Below are 15,092 nucleotides of genomic sequence, written 5' to 3' on the forward strand. Positions count from 1 at the left end.
ACAGCTAACTGCACAATTTTACCCATTTTTACCCATTTCTTTAGCTGAAAGAGATTTTTTTTTTTTAATCGTGGGCCTACATCAATTGCTTTGGCTTTTTTGGCAATAAAACCAATATTTACTAGCCAATTATATTGAATATACACTGCTATAATTTCAGCAATATATAATTGTATAGCATAAGCTAGGTTACTAGGTCACCAGCACTCCCCCTGCACAGCATAGTGAGGTGTAAACTTGAAGGACAAAGTTGATCAAATACACAATCACTGAATGAATGCATTGAAATTGCACTAAATCTTGCGCTGCAACTGACCTCTGCTGGAGAGTCGCCACTTTGCTCTTCTCTGAGCACAGATTCTTTGCAAGGTCAACAGTCCAGGATGCATTTTTGGGAAAACTTTGTACATACAGCTTGACATTTTCCTACAACTTTTGTAAAGGGCTCTGGGGCAGTGTTACTAAAGCTCATTTCCACAACGAAGGGCATGCGACTCATGTTTACATAAGCTAAATGTTTCACATGTACAGTTGGTCTTGTGCTTTTTGGAATTGTTCTAATTTTCTACCTTTATTTTATAGTGAATTTGGTGCACATTTTAGTTTTTTAAAAAGACGTTATTTGTTACAGATCAAACCGGATGGCACAAAGCTGTTTTTAATATACATGTGCAATTTGATGCCTGTTCACTATTTTTAGTGGTTCTATTGGATACATAATAAATAAAAAAAAAACATTGAAAAGAAATGTCCTCTGAGTTGCAAATTTTATTTGCCATACAGTCACAGGACTCTGATAAACATTTAGCTCCATATTCAGCAAACATCACCTGAAGTTCCACCACTTCATCAAAATTAGTACTTCCGAGACAAAGACCTGTAGCATCTGTAACATGCAAGATGAATACCACACAGTCACATGACAAAAGCTAGTAGATCTGAAAGTGAGCCGAGGTGGTGCCGTCCTTCCAGCAGCGCAGCGCATCGACGACTGCGGCGCGGCACAGCGGGCACGTTCGCTCCCGATCGAACCACAGACACAGGCAGTCCTCGCAGAACACATGCTGGGGGACAGAAACATCCAGTCAGGCGCCCTGCTGTTGAATTAACTATTTGACACTCTTTCCTTTATATAACAAAATGTACTACGCTACTACGAATGATATGACTAAGAAACTGAAACCTTTGTAAAAAAAAAAATGGTTCTAATTTATTTAAATTCTCACTGAAATCTTCTTCAACGTGACACTTTATAATATAAACGTATATAGAACATATATAATTTAATACACACTTGCACATGATTGTTTGTTCATTTTTAATTCACTTATAAGCTATAGCTGAATAATTGTTCAAAGACCCTCACCCTCCGGAGCCACAAAACAGCCGATGTCATGCTACAGATAAAAATCAGCGCGCGGTTCTGTGTGTGGCAACCCCCTTACCTGACAAAGCAAGGCTACAGGGTCTCTGAACTGAGCCTGGCAGATGGCGCACACATCCCCCGCCTCGCTGCACTGCTGGCTGCTGGCTCTCATGCCATAACTCTACAAACGGGGCAAACATCAGGCCTGAAGTTCGGCTTCACCGCGAGAGGGGCCTGAGATCCCCGTGCATGTCTGTTCCTTGGGAAGAGGGCGCTTACCTGGGTACTGCACAGGATCACCACAGCCTTCCGGATGGATGTGAGTCGTCCGCAGATGTCAAAGGACTAACAGTACGGACACAGAAAAAGAACGCAGAACAACTCAACTTTACAATCCACATTATCGTAAAACTGGTGTTAAAGGGGCTTTTTGCTTGGTCACAATGTGATGATTATGATACACACACAGTATGCAAGTTTTGCCAATAATGAAGATGTCTGATGCAGAAATAATGACCAAACCTTACAAATCAAAGGCAAAATGTAACAATATCATAAAGAAACCATACAGCAATGAACATGTCTGAAACTTTCCGATCAATGTTTTGATATAATTAGGGCAGGAAACTTGAAGCTTTTCGAATGCTTCTAATTGCCAGACAGGAATTCAATTTAGAGGCGCACTGAGAACCAGACGGTGTGAATAGCCTGTATTGTGGCTGCTTTACCTTGCACAAGCTGTAAATTATTATCAGTACGGCGCCAAGCAGATAGCTGTTGGAAGGATCCTCTCCCATGATGTACTTGTACCACAACTGAATTGGCACAAGGGCACGAAACAGCTGACTCAGCTCTTCGATGACAAGATACACCTTCCCCTGAAAGGAAGACGAGGAGATACGACACAGTTACAGATGTCAAAGTCAAGCTGCCGTCATTGTACGAGAATCTGGATCAGATTTGGAAGAAAATGTTGCCCACTCTGCAGACTTTCAGAAAGGCTGTTATGTTCTTGCTGATGGAATCAAAGGAATCTATAGATTTCTTTAGAAGTCCCTTGTCAGATCAAAGGGCCCGCAACTTTTTTGAGATGACTTATTTGAATTTCTGCCAGAGGCGCTCTTAAACTGTAGCTCCAGTCATTGCAGTTTAGCTTGACAGCGCTGCTTGTTACTTATTTCAGTATGTTCAGTACAGGCCAAAAGTTTGGACAAACCATCTTATTCAATGTGTTTTCATGACATTGGTAGATTCTCACTGAAGGCATCAAAACTATGAATGAACACATGTGGAGTTATGTACTTAACAAAAAAAGGTGAAATAACTGAAAACATGTTTTATATTCTAGTTTCTTTGCTCTGATTACTGCTTTGCACACTCTTGGCATTCTCTCGATGAGCTTCAAGAGGTCGTCACCTGAAATGCTTATCCAACAGTCTTGAAGGAGTTCCCAGAGGTGTTTAGCACTTGTTGGCCCCTTTGCCTTCACTCTGCGGTCCAGCTCACCCCAAACCATCTGGATTGGGTTCAGGTCCGGTGACTGTGGAGACCAGGTCTCCACTTTTTGTTAAGTACATAACTCCACATGTGTTCATTCATAGTTTTGATGCCTTCAGTGAGAATTTACCAACGTAAATGGTCATGAAAATAAAGAAAACACATTGAATGAACCTTTGGCCTGTACTGTATATGTCAGGATGTATCAGGATGTATATGTCAGGCTGCTTGTTTAAATAAATTGATATTTATATTCAACACAATCAAGTTCTGAAATATTGTTGATATTGTCATCATTTTGCAGTTTACTTTACTCTGTTGTTCTCTTCCTTTATAAATGAGTTTAATAGGTTTCATATGCAACAGTTTTGGTCCGTATTACGCCACATCTAGTGCTAATAACTTCCACTTCATCTTTTTAAATTATCACTCCATTTAATTAACCTTGTTTTGTTGCTGAATAACTGCATTAATACTTTTGTACTTATTTGTACTCTCTAATGTAGGGTGGGTACGCTCTATTAAAAACATATTGTTTATCCATTATGCTTTGCTTTATAGTAAATACGGTAACAGTATACTATAAATATATAATACATTTACGGTACTACATGCACTACCTGTGGTCTCTGCATCAGGTATGATTCCACCTCACATACTGTTAATTGAGGAGCAAATTGAGGAGCCCAACAGATGCAACACTTTAATGTAACTGCTGCCCACCCCTCTGGCCGGAAGAGGCCGTTTGTTGCTTTTAGAAGCCGTGTGACAGGAAGGCTTTTGCCCAAACCTGGCGGCGCTCCAGCGCTCTGCTGTTTCACAGCAGTGCAGGCAATTTACCCACACTGCAAGGGAAACTGGCAAATGCGCTCGCCACCTGGTACCCAGTCCGCTGCGCCACGGCGCCAAGGCACGGGTGCCACTACTCAGATCACCACTGGGAGGGCCATTGCCATTACAGGGCACCTTAAGAAAAGTTCGGCAGCTACAAACCAAACTGATTAAATTTTGCAAAAAAAATAAATAAATCAACATCAAATATATATATATATATATATATATATATATATATATATATATATATATATATATATATATATATATATATATATATTCACTGTGTTAAACATGCACACAGAAACATCTAGACATGCATAATGAATTGGTGGATGACATCTGACAACGATTAATCACCCTGCTTGGATCCCGGGTAGACGTTTGACAAGGGCGTGCAACCTCTTCAAACAGGCAATTTATCTTTCTCTTTGTCCCGCCTGCCTTGTCTAACTCTGGCTGGACTGCAGCCAAACGCTGAAAGTAGCACCAACTACTTAACCATGGTCCCATCTCTTCTTTTATATTAGTGCCTCCTTTAACTGAAAATTAATGGTACAGGAGAACAAAAACCTATTTATGAATAAAGTGCAGAGGTGTAGATCCTTAAAAGCATGTTTGAAAAATGATCTTATGACACACACACACACATTTATATATATATATATATATATAGCCAATGGCTTGTGTGGACCTGCATGTTTGCATCTGTGAGTTCATTAATCCTCCACACAGTGTGGTAATGAAGCAGAAAGGCTGACACTGTGGCCATGACTTCATCGGTGGAAAGCAGGCCACTTGGGCCCAGTTCAGGAAAAACTGTTTGGGGCAGGGGCGAGTTAAGAAGAGCAGAGGAGAGAAGTGTGTCGTGGTGACCGAGCAGACGAGGAGGAGCTGGAGAGGCTCCGTGGCTCCAGGGAGCAGTGACCTCACCCCTCCGACCCCTAGGGGCCATGAGCTCAGCAGCAAGCAGCCCTTCATTGATTGGCCTGTTTATCAGGGAGGCATAAAGCGCACTGTGTGACTTTATCCGTGCATACGTGCATGATGTGAGTTATATAACAAGACACCAGTCACGCATGAAGACGTACAAATGATGCTTATATTATGTAACTGTGAATTAAAATGCTTATATATTATTTTGAACAATAGTAACTAAAATATACATTTTAAAATACTGGAGTTAAAAAATATATATTTACTTTTTAAATTACACAATTACTCATATTTTTTGGAATACGAGTTCCAGTCCATTTTATTTTTGGACTATTCCTCCTTTATGATCATTTTTTTTTTTTGTCATAAGACTCTAAAAGGTACACTGGAGTTGGAACAACATGTTTTAACACATACTCTATTCTAACACTTCTTTTGAAAACTGGCAGAAGAAACTCGGCTGTTCCACATGGGTTCTGTTTGAGGAACTCATTTGCATTTGTAAGATCAGTGTCTGAGTGTTTTTCCAAAGATTTATTTCGCTGGCACTGGACCTGCGAGTAAATTTGATGGTTACAGTGGCTACATACCTTGGGATCACATCTTCAACTCTGCCAATTGACATTTCAGCGACACAACTCTGGGCACAGAACCAATTCCCATGGACTGCAACTAAGATTCGTATGACCACAGTGTGTACAATCATTTCTCACCCTGGATCTGAAAGCCAGCAGGAATTTGGGCAGGAACAGAACAGAGCACTTGAGGCCGATGGTAAAGTATTTCAGGACAAAGTCAGTGATGCCCACTGCCCAGATGAGATCAAAGATATCAAAGCTGTTGATGTTGGGCTTTGCAAACATGAGGCTGAAAAAAAGGAGAGGGGGACGGGGTCATGATTCGCTTTATAAGTGTAACATTCATCACAGTTACTGATGGGTTTATGAATGATTTTCTACAAATATAAAAATATAGGGTATGACAAATAAAATACTCACACACTAAGCAGACACATGGTAAATCAAGCCTACAGAAAATCAAAGAATGAACAAAAAAACAAAATGAATGATGTCATGGAAATGGGCAAGCCTTTCAAAAATGGATGACCTCAACATAATGGAAGAAAAAAAAAAAACATGACATTATGCTGGGTGCAATAAGTGTGGGGTAGGCCATTTATTTCCATTTAATAAGACCAACCTACCTGTTATATAATTCTTCAGAACTGAAAGAGTAATAGAGATAAAGAATGTTTCCAGCAAGAAATATTATTATCCAAAGGGAGATGAAAGCAGATCGCTCCTCCTGAAACATGCATATAGATTAAATAAATTATAAAGCACAGGGGTTTAAAAGGCATAGCATAAATGCATTTAATATTCTTAAAAAACATAGTGTGTGTGTATATATATATATATATATATATATATATATATATATATATATATATATTTTTTTTTTTTTTTTTTTTTTTTTTTTTGAACAAAAAATATTTACCCGTAATGACACTTGGTGTTTGACAGTCGAGTTTGCAAAGGCAAATGTGCTAACCAAACCGACACACACAGCAATACCTGACAAAGGAAAGTGAGGAAGGATGAACAGGTCTTTATTTATTGCTTCTCAGCCAGGGAATAACACCAAAACAGCCCTGGTTGGAGCGCCAATGTGATAATCTACTCGGCCCTTACCCAGCTTGTGTTGAAAGCACACTTTGGCCAAGAGAATGAGGATGAAGGGAATGCCCCTCTGCAGCCAAGTGACCACAGCCTTGAGCTCTGACAGGGCTGGAGCAGGGGTAGAGGGATCCTCGCTGCCCTCATCTCGACTGCCGTGCCTCTCAGCAGCCGAGGACGAATGCAACAAAGAGGAGCGGCTCTGCGCGGTCTGGTGGAAGTGGTGGTGGTGGTGGTGAAGGTGGTGCTGGGGTGGGCGCGGGAGGTAAGGCTGGCTCTCGCCACGGTGAGGGCCCTCTTCTCTGGAGGAGGCTGCCATCTGGATGAAGACATCCGGCGGCGAGCCCAGGACCAGGCCTGTGGCCTGGAATGGGCCAGAAGACACGCTGCCCGTCGGCACCCCAACCAGACCTGAAAAGAGCTGCTGAGGGGAGGTGGGCGGTTCGGGTTTCATGCAGTCAAACACCCCCCCTTCATCAAGGCTGCTCTCCGAACCCAGCGTCTGGCTCCTGTTCCTACAGGGAAACACAAAAACACATTCGCATTGCAGCATATCCCAATTTAGGAAATTTGCACTTTCTGTTGCTCTGGTTCTTGCTATATGCAAAAACGTAACCTATTATTCATTTATAGATAGAAACGGTATGGAAACCTTTCGGGGGGCATGCCGTCGGTATTGCTGCTGTGTCTCCTCTGCATGGCACCCAGTCTGTCAGCGAGGCCACCAAAGCTGGCGAACGAAATCGCGCAAGACAGATACTTACTTTAGGAACGCAGCGACACGCTCGGCTCATGCATTTAACCTTGCACCGACCCGCTGGATTGCTACGGGCATTGCGACTGCGTTCAACCCGTTTTAGGTTGAAATCTGTCCTGTTTACCCAGGCAGTGAAGCAGCTGGACGCTGCTAGCTCGTTCTATTCAATGGATGCTAACTTCTAGCGCCATTAGCTGGGCAGCATCCCGGCGTTTTTGCGTTTTTTTTTGCTGTTGTTTTGTTGTGTTAACCTCGTTTCCGAGCTTTCGCTGGTGTTGCCAGATCAGGCGAAGAATCAATCGGCCCTGTCAATGAAAACAATTCCAACGTACAGCATACATTTTCAGAAAAAGCCTGAAACACGCAACTGAATTGATTGAATTGTATTTTATTTTTTTCATTGTTTTGATTATTTTACGAGGTCCATTATAAAAGTAAATCTATAATATTCCAGGTATTCGCCTTTTTATTATTTATAAAGGCACAATAACATAAAAAAAACTATCCCGAGAAAGACACCTGGCCCCGGATTTGGGGTCAGTTGTGCGATACTGAAAAAAACATCAATCTCACGTACTTGGCAACATAAGACAGAGCGAATGAGCCGGATGCCAAAAATTTGAAAGCCAATCAAATTGCAGGCATTCTCTCTGTAGCCAATCATTTTCATTCTTGCCGACAGACCTTCCGGGTTCGCGGACAACAAGGCCACCCATAGCGAAGCTAATACTGCTAATAACATTCACTATTCGAAGCAATAACCCGCGTTACACGGACACGAACGAAGCGGTGATTGTGCTAGCCGAGGTGAAACAGTGGTTTCTATTCGAGAATTTGCTTCAATAGATCTGATCCTCACACACGCAAGTAAAAGAAAAGGGAATAATAAACTGTAGGCATTGGCGACAGTAAATCTCGCGCTTAGCCCGCGTCTTCGTGAAATGGGTTAGTCGGGATTTCTTCTTTCTTTCTTTTTTTAAACCTGCTGCCGCATAATTTCTCTGTAGCAGTTGCATTAGTTCGTTTAAAGCAGATGTAAAAACGCCTCATGCCGCCAGCGGCTGTAGAACAAGCGTTCTAGCGGGCGGCCCTGCTAGCTACCTGGACCTGGCACAGATCCCGAAGATCGTCTCCATGGTGCTGCGCAGGCTCCTGAGGAAGCGCTGGGTCTTGGGGGTAGTGTTTGCCTTGTCGCTGATCTACTTTCTCACCAGTACGCTGAAGCAGGTGCGTCTACGCGCACGAACACACACACACACACACACACACACACACGCTGACTGTGGGCCGATCAGTCTTGTCTAACTGCGTCATGCAATTACGCAGTCTTATACCCGTTTGCAGGAGGAGCGGACGTTTGGAGACCGGACCCTGTTGGAACTGAGGGACTCCGACCACCACATTCGGTGGAAGGTCCGGTTCAACCTCGGCAACAGCAGCAGGCCGGCGGCGCAGTGCAGGAACTCCATACAGGGCAAGGCCCTGCTCACGGATGAGCTTGGTAAACGCCGCCACTGGCGTGTTTCATTTAAAAAAAAATGTTGGGGCGTATCTGCTCACCTGACGCCATACGTGTGGTGCCCACTGGACAGGTTACGTCTGTGAGAGGAAGGACCTCCTGGTCAATGGCTGCTGCAACGTCAACGCCCCCAACTCACAGCAGTACATCTGTAAAAGTTGCTTGGCCAATGGCTGCTGCAGCATCTACGAGTATTGCGTGTCCTGTTGCCTTCAGCCCGACAAGGTATTTTCTTTCCTTAGATATCACTCGCCTGATTGTGCCTTGTGTTGGCGACAAAATTTTGAGGCATTTTTCGTGGAAGAGAAGCCTAATGGGGAGTGGGGCAGTGGTGGCCTGGTGGATAAGGAAAACCTTCTAATCAGAAGGTTGCCGGTTCGAATCCCGAGCCACTGGAGTTCCCCCCCACACACTGCTCCCCGGGTGCCTGTCATGGCTGCCCCTGCTTACCAAGGGTGATGGTTAAAAGCAGAGGACACATTGCTGTGCTTCAGTCACTCCACTTGCAAGTGCAAGATAAAATGTTCATTTAGAGAAGGCAAATGCAGAAAGAGTGAATCACACTGACACGTGTTCTGTTTTCAGCGAGCGCTTCTTGAGCGGTTTCTCAATCAAGCTGCGAAAGGCTTTAAGAACCTCTTTACTGCTGTGGAAGATCATTTCGAACTCTGTCTTGCCAAGTGTCGGACATCCTCCCAAGTGAGCACAAGACTTGCGGGTGTCCATTTGGGTTGCGTTTGGATAACTGAAGCGTCGGCATTTAATGTTCATTTGATTTTTCTCTTATTTTTGCAGAGCGTCCAGCATGAGAACACTTACAGAAATTCGCAGGCCAAATACTGCTATGGAGAGAGTCCACCAGAGCTGCTTCCTGTGTGACCGCAGCGTTCCCCTGACATAAATCTTCGGTGCGGATGTTTGGGGAAGGCCAGGACAAACCGGACAGTATTGTCATCTCAGATCAAGATGGAGGGAAATACGTATGAACTGTGGATGATGAACTGTGTTCAGCACCATCCATTCACGACAAGGAGAGAGTTTAAAAAAAAAAATAATGCATGGGTGTACACTTCATAAGTGGATAGTGCTGTATTACCTCATCAGTGATGACCGTTTCATGATCATTTTACAAAATTTCTTTTGTTCTTTGTGCTTGAAGAGTTTTTTTTTTTTTTGTCATGTTATGCAAGTGAATTTGTTTGTTTTCAAGGAATAATGCACATTATTCAAAGAATGTCAATTTTAATAAAGTAATGTCGTCCAACGAGCTTGCAGTTGTAGCACTTTCAGACGGTGAAAAGAAGCCACTGAATTTCATCGATGCCGGAACTATAGCCATCTGCCGGTCATTTTGATTATTCACCATTAATTCCGTGCCAGTAATGCTTAATATCTAAGCGGTATAATTCCTGCGGCATGAAACAAATGCAGACAGCCAAGCCTGATGCATCAAAGGCCGTCGCTTGGTGGTACTTTGTCCAAACGTCCTATTGGCAGTGTTGTTGCACAGCAGCACCTTATTTCTTTCTCTCATTTCCCCGAAATATAGAATCTTTGAATACATTCAATCATGGCAGCCCTAGTTATTGCCCGCAAGACTTAATGCGATACAGGAAGGTTCCAGATGAAACTAAGAATCATAATGATTTAAAATGGCCCTCTGATCTAACAACCACAGAATGCTTTGAAGTCACCCGTTCCCTATCTCGACGTGGGTTTTTTTCTTGGGAAAGCCCACCGTATTCCTTTTCTGAATTTCGAGTGACAGGAACTTAGATGAATCAGACCTCAAAGTCAACTCAGCAGCATGTGCTCTGCCGCCGGCTAAACTCGAGCATCCACGTGGGGAGCCGTGTCCGGTGTTGGACGATTAATTATGCAGAGTAAACCAAATCTGCATTGAAATTAAAAAATTAATAAGGTCTCCAGTTTTTTTTCCCCCCCGTCAGCCTGTTTTGACAACTTGATTAATGAGTGTCACGTGGGATTTGATCATTAATACCGCCCACGGTCGGAGATGAAACCGGAACTTGCACCTGCTTCCATCAGATTCGGGCTAAACCTTGAGTTCAGGCGGTTGCATATTCCTGGTGGGGTTCTGTGTAGACCGTACTGCCCTATATGGACGAAGGTGAATGATTAGAAAAGTACTGTGAGGTGAGGACCAAAACAAGAAATTTGATTATTAATTTCTATCCATAATGAAAAACTTGCCAATATCTGTTGTTCTATTAGTGTGTGTAAATTCTATATTGAGCGAATATATAATAATTGTAAATATGTGTATTGTACATTTTATTCATGAAAGGGATAGTGTGAAGTTACAGAATGCAAGACAAGAAAAACTCATTGCAAAATCACCAAATAAGGCAACAAAATATCAAATTGAATGTGATTTGTGGTGCGGTGGGTTATTATTGCAACTTCATGAAGGCCTTTCTTCATAAGTCACTAGTAAATCCTACTTTCCTCACTGCTTTATTAGCCTGTTTGTCTGGTGATGCTGGCCAACAAATATTTCACCCTCGTGGTGTGATGACAACCTCGGCAAGTGATGCACTTCAGTGAAACACCTCCAATATTTTTTGCACAACGTGTTAAAAAACGTTGCGGCCGATGAACGTCCCATTAATCAGACTTCCGCAACGCTGAGCCAGAAATAACACATTTAACACAGATAAACAAGACATAAAACTTCCGTTTTTATCATTCCGATCATTTATTGCAGCATCGTCCATTACACTGACAGTCAATCTACAAATCAACACACCAAAGGCTCAATAAATACACAATGTTCAGTATAAATAAATATTTAAATAGCATAAATATATAAATATGTAAAATAATTTGTGCTGATGTTTGGCGATTTTATTAGCCCTTTTACACTGTGTGTATGTGTGTGACGCACACGTCTGCTCAAAGGACTGCACTTAACTTCCCAGGGTGCTGAAAAATGAGCTTTCTTTTCAGAACTTGAGAAAGCGAGTTGAGAAATTCGTCAGCTTTGTGGAGCAGACTAACCGTCCATAGCTTCTGCTCGTACTCTGAAATAGGGCGGCTGGGCTTCAGTGGGATCGATGTGCAGTTACGCCCAAAATGCTTTGCGGCGCAGTGCTGGAGCATGTTCACCCTCTCGACCAGCGTCGTCAGATTTTTCGACTCCAGGCCCAGGTCCTCAGTGATCTGCTGAACCACGTCCAGAGCGTCGCCGTAGTATTTCAGCCCGCAGAGAGTTCTGTTCACCCTCTCCCCCTTGCTGTCTGGCTGGTTCACAGGCTCCAGGTAAGGGTATTCAAACGACGAGTCCGGCTTGAGCTTAAATGCATTGCTCTGAGAAATGAAAAAAAAAATATTTGACGTATACACCATCAACATATGCACACGGTGAATTAAGTAGCCTGAAACATTTAATTATGTTAATCCTGGGGGGGTTGTTAATAAATTATTATTTTACTAATGACTCAACACATCATCCAAAAAGCAGCAGAAACAAACTGATTCGCTCAAATACGCAAAATAAACGCAACAGTGCAACAGCTCGCCTTTTTCATCAGGTCTTGATGATGTAACTCTAACCTTGACATTGGGTCAGTTTCCTGACTAAAAGCTTTTTGTTGAATGGAGAACTTCACTGAAGTTCAGGGCTGTTTGAGAATGTGTTGATTTAATCTATGAGAAGCAACGGCATAATGCACTTATTTATTTTAATCATTATACTTAATCATTTACTTGACCATTTAATGACACATACAAATTACCGCCTGAACTGAAACGCATTCCACTTCTTAAACCCGTGTGTGGTGTTCGGGTCTGTAGGACCCATTTCAACATCTACCAAAAAAACTTTTCATTTACTTGACATTAATTTTCTCTGAAAATAGAAAATAGCTAAGTCATTCATTTCTAGAAAACAAGCAAAGGACAATATAAGATATATATATCTAAAAAAAAATAAAATAAAAAAACTCACCAGCTCTTTAAACACGCTCTGGGTTTCGTATCTGACGAGCTGCACCAAGTGCTGGAAATTGCAGTCCCTGGCGTTGCTCAGACTGACCAGACACAAGAAGGTGCACACCGGCCTCAGCCAATGGTTGACTGCGCATTTCAAGAAGAGACAAGCCATCAAAACTCAAACTACACACACACACACACACACAAAAATTCGACAAATAAAAGAAGCCGCCATTGTCCGTGTTTGCCCCGAGCCAGCCTTGGCGGCACATTACCTGTTGGTGGATACATGGGTCGGCTCCTTGAAGTTGCAGTCTGCCCTTCTTCTTCTGTCACAAGGAGTGATCTGTCAATTAAGACGTCCCACGGGGCTTTTATACACCGATGAAGATTAGTCATTTTTTGGAGGTGGGAGGAGCACCGCTTTATCTCACACTTCGACGCCGCTATCGATTGCATCGCAAAGGTGAGAAGTACGCAAGTTCGATTCCTTACACCGTGCCTGGAGACCACCGCAGCAAACTTCCAACGAATCAACCCCACGCTAATCTCAGCAACTCAGGGTTGAGCAGTTGACCACTTTTGAGGAAGTTCAGCGGTGCGAGCGCAGCCAGCACTTTGCTAGGAAATGCAGAAAGTGTATTCGATCGATATCTCAGTGTCGTAGGCCCTTATCCAGACATGGATGAAATTCTGCTTGCCTTATTCACACATATTCAGACATATTCATAACAACAGCACTTTCTGCAAAGCATTAAAACTGCCACTCAAAATCATCTAATCTCCATTTGTAGAGGGCAAGAAGGTTCACACCTAAAGTAGATCAAGGGAAAGAAGGAGGCAGCACTTCCTGTGCATTTCTGTACAAGCCAAACTTCAAAATCGTCAATAAAATAGACATTTTGGATTTTCTTATCAATTTAGGGACTCGTCCTCTGCTTTGAAGCCAGGTATTGTGACAACGCGACCATTCCCGCTCCACATACTCCCTTTCATGGGAACGGGATTCTGCCTTTCAGTTTGCATCAGTGCCTGGCTGATGAACAGCCATGTGACTTTGAACACACTGGCCTGCGAGGGGACAGGGAGGACAGGTGGGGCCGATCTCGAGAAGTGCAGAACCTGCAGGATGTGGTTCACCATGCTGATGAAGAGATGGAAAAGCCTTCCTCCTCTGCTCGATATCTCACTCTTTAGCCGGAATCATGCTCACTATCAGCCCAGGAGGAAGACCAGTGTCCTGAATACAAGGGGTGACAGAAAAAGTATTTTTAAAACAAACCACATGAAGACACATCCTTTAAAGATACCACAAAAAACACAGAAAGCACATCTGGGGTTCACCAGTCATTGCAGATCCTTAAACATCATGTTCTCAGTGCAGAAGACATTTCCTGATGCCACAGTGATCAAACACAGTGATTTTTTCCCCACAACTCAAATGCGGTTCAGATGCAGGCTACTAAGTCTGAACCTAACAGGCATGAACACATTAACAACAACAGAACAGAAGCAAATAATGATCAAATATCTTGCAATCTGGTAATGTGTCCCTAAGGAGCCTTAACGAGTTGCTTTATAGTGATGTGGTATATATAATAAGGTACTCCTGCACTAGACTGTACTTGCTGGTCCCTGCTGGGTGCCTCCTATGTAATGGGGGTCCCATGAAGAGCCCTTCAGTCACTTATGGTACTGTCATAGGAGAAAATTGACCCCAGTTGGTGCCCCTCCAGTTGATCTAAAGCGAATGAGAACGTGTTGAAGAAACCTAATAAACCAAATAATGTATTTATTTATTTTAATCATTATATGTCATAATCATTTAATGGCAGAATTAATCACAACAACCACCAGGCTGCAAAGAACTGCAACACATTCCATTCCTTTAACCCATAAGTGGGGTTCGGGTCTGTGGGACCAATTTCAATGTGTACCCAAAAGAAAAATTATAATTATTACAATTTGAACCTGAGATTCATTGACTTGACTTTCATTTTCTGTGACGAATGTAAGTTAAGGAAGAACATGCAATATCTGTACATTGTACAGTTTTATGCAACTTCCTGAAAGTTGATGCAACTGCCTGACATCTGACTCTGACATCTCGATTTGGATCAAAGCATATTGCAGATGAATAAACTTAATGGTAATTGCCAAAGTGATCAGCATTTGAATAGACGTTCAATGAAGGCAAAGGCAGCCATATGTCTTCTTCTGCAAAGTCAAATATTTAGTCCAGAACATTAATAACATTGAACTCAGACTGCAGTGATATTATCATGGTAACAACACTGTAATTACAAAATAGAGGTACTTTAGAACGTATTTATTATTACCCATATCGTTTAAATATCTAATAGTAGTAGTTATGTGTCATTTAAGTGTTATTCCAATTAATTATAGATTTAATAACCAGAATTATTAAACTTATTATATTACTACATAAACTACATCACATATAAACATCACAATACATAATTTGCATTTGTTGGCTTTGATTATCCAATAATCACAAGTCAGTTCTTGAAAATGTCAATTACTTTAACAGAA

The 15,092-nt window shown here is 42.3% G+C and overlaps 3 protein-coding genes across 6 annotated transcripts; 1 reads left to right on the plus strand and 2 right to left on the minus strand.

Annotated features, from left to right (window-relative positions):
* Window positions 1–750: 750 nt before the first annotated feature.
* rnft2 (ring finger protein, transmembrane 2) lies at window positions 751–8,361 on the minus strand. Of its 3 annotated transcripts, none has more exons than XM_028997099.1 (10): window positions 8,168–8,361; window positions 6,962–7,039; window positions 6,325–6,824; window positions 6,131–6,207; window positions 5,838–5,938; window positions 5,347–5,500; window positions 2,095–2,244; window positions 1,646–1,711; window positions 1,446–1,547; window positions 751–1,064 (listed from the first exon to the last, which is right to left on the minus strand). In XM_028997099.1, the coding sequence occupies exons 1-10, from the start codon at window positions 8,200–8,202 to the stop codon at window positions 930–932; spliced, it is 1,398 nt and encodes a 465-aa protein (XP_028852932.1). In that variant the 5' UTR covers window positions 8,203–8,361; the 3' UTR covers window positions 751–929. The 3 variants fall into 3 exon arrangements, with proteins under 3 accessions (XP_028852932.1, XP_028852933.1, XP_028852934.1); XM_028997100.1 differs by lacking the exon at window positions 8,168–8,361 and adding an exon at window positions 7,191–7,747; XM_028997101.1 differs by lacking the exon at window positions 6,962–7,039.
* Window positions 7,727–9,853, plus strand: spring1 (SREBF pathway regulator in golgi 1). 2 transcript variants are annotated; one of them, XM_028997102.1, is made up of 5 exons: window positions 7,727–8,293; window positions 8,393–8,567; window positions 8,659–8,810; window positions 9,171–9,284; window positions 9,381–9,853. In XM_028997102.1, exons 1-5 carry the CDS (start codon window positions 8,201–8,203, stop codon window positions 9,462–9,464), a joined length of 618 nt encoding a protein of 205 aa, XP_028852935.1. In that variant the 5' UTR covers window positions 7,727–8,200; the 3' UTR covers window positions 9,465–9,853. The 2 variants fall into 2 exon arrangements, with proteins under 2 accessions (XP_028852935.1, XP_028852936.1); XM_028997103.1 differs by having other exon boundaries at window positions 8,411–8,567.
* Window positions 9,854–11,301: 1,448 nt separating this feature from the next.
* On the minus strand, window positions 11,302–15,030 carry LOC114799095 (uncharacterized). The gene is made up of 3 exons (XM_028995308.1): window positions 12,815–15,030; window positions 12,556–12,683; window positions 11,302–11,915 (listed from the first exon to the last, which is right to left on the minus strand). The coding sequence occupies exons 1-3, from the start codon at window positions 12,996–12,998 to the stop codon at window positions 11,502–11,504; spliced, it is 726 nt and encodes a 241-aa protein (XP_028851141.1). The 5' UTR covers window positions 12,999–15,030; the 3' UTR covers window positions 11,302–11,501.
* Window positions 15,031–15,092: the final 62 nt, after the last annotated feature.

Source organism: Denticeps clupeoides, chromosome 11 (assembly GCF_900700375.1).
Source record: "Denticeps clupeoides chromosome 11, fDenClu1.1, whole genome shotgun sequence".
In the NCBI taxonomy this organism is placed as follows: Eukaryota; Metazoa; Chordata; class Actinopteri; order Clupeiformes; family Denticipitidae; genus Denticeps; species Denticeps clupeoides.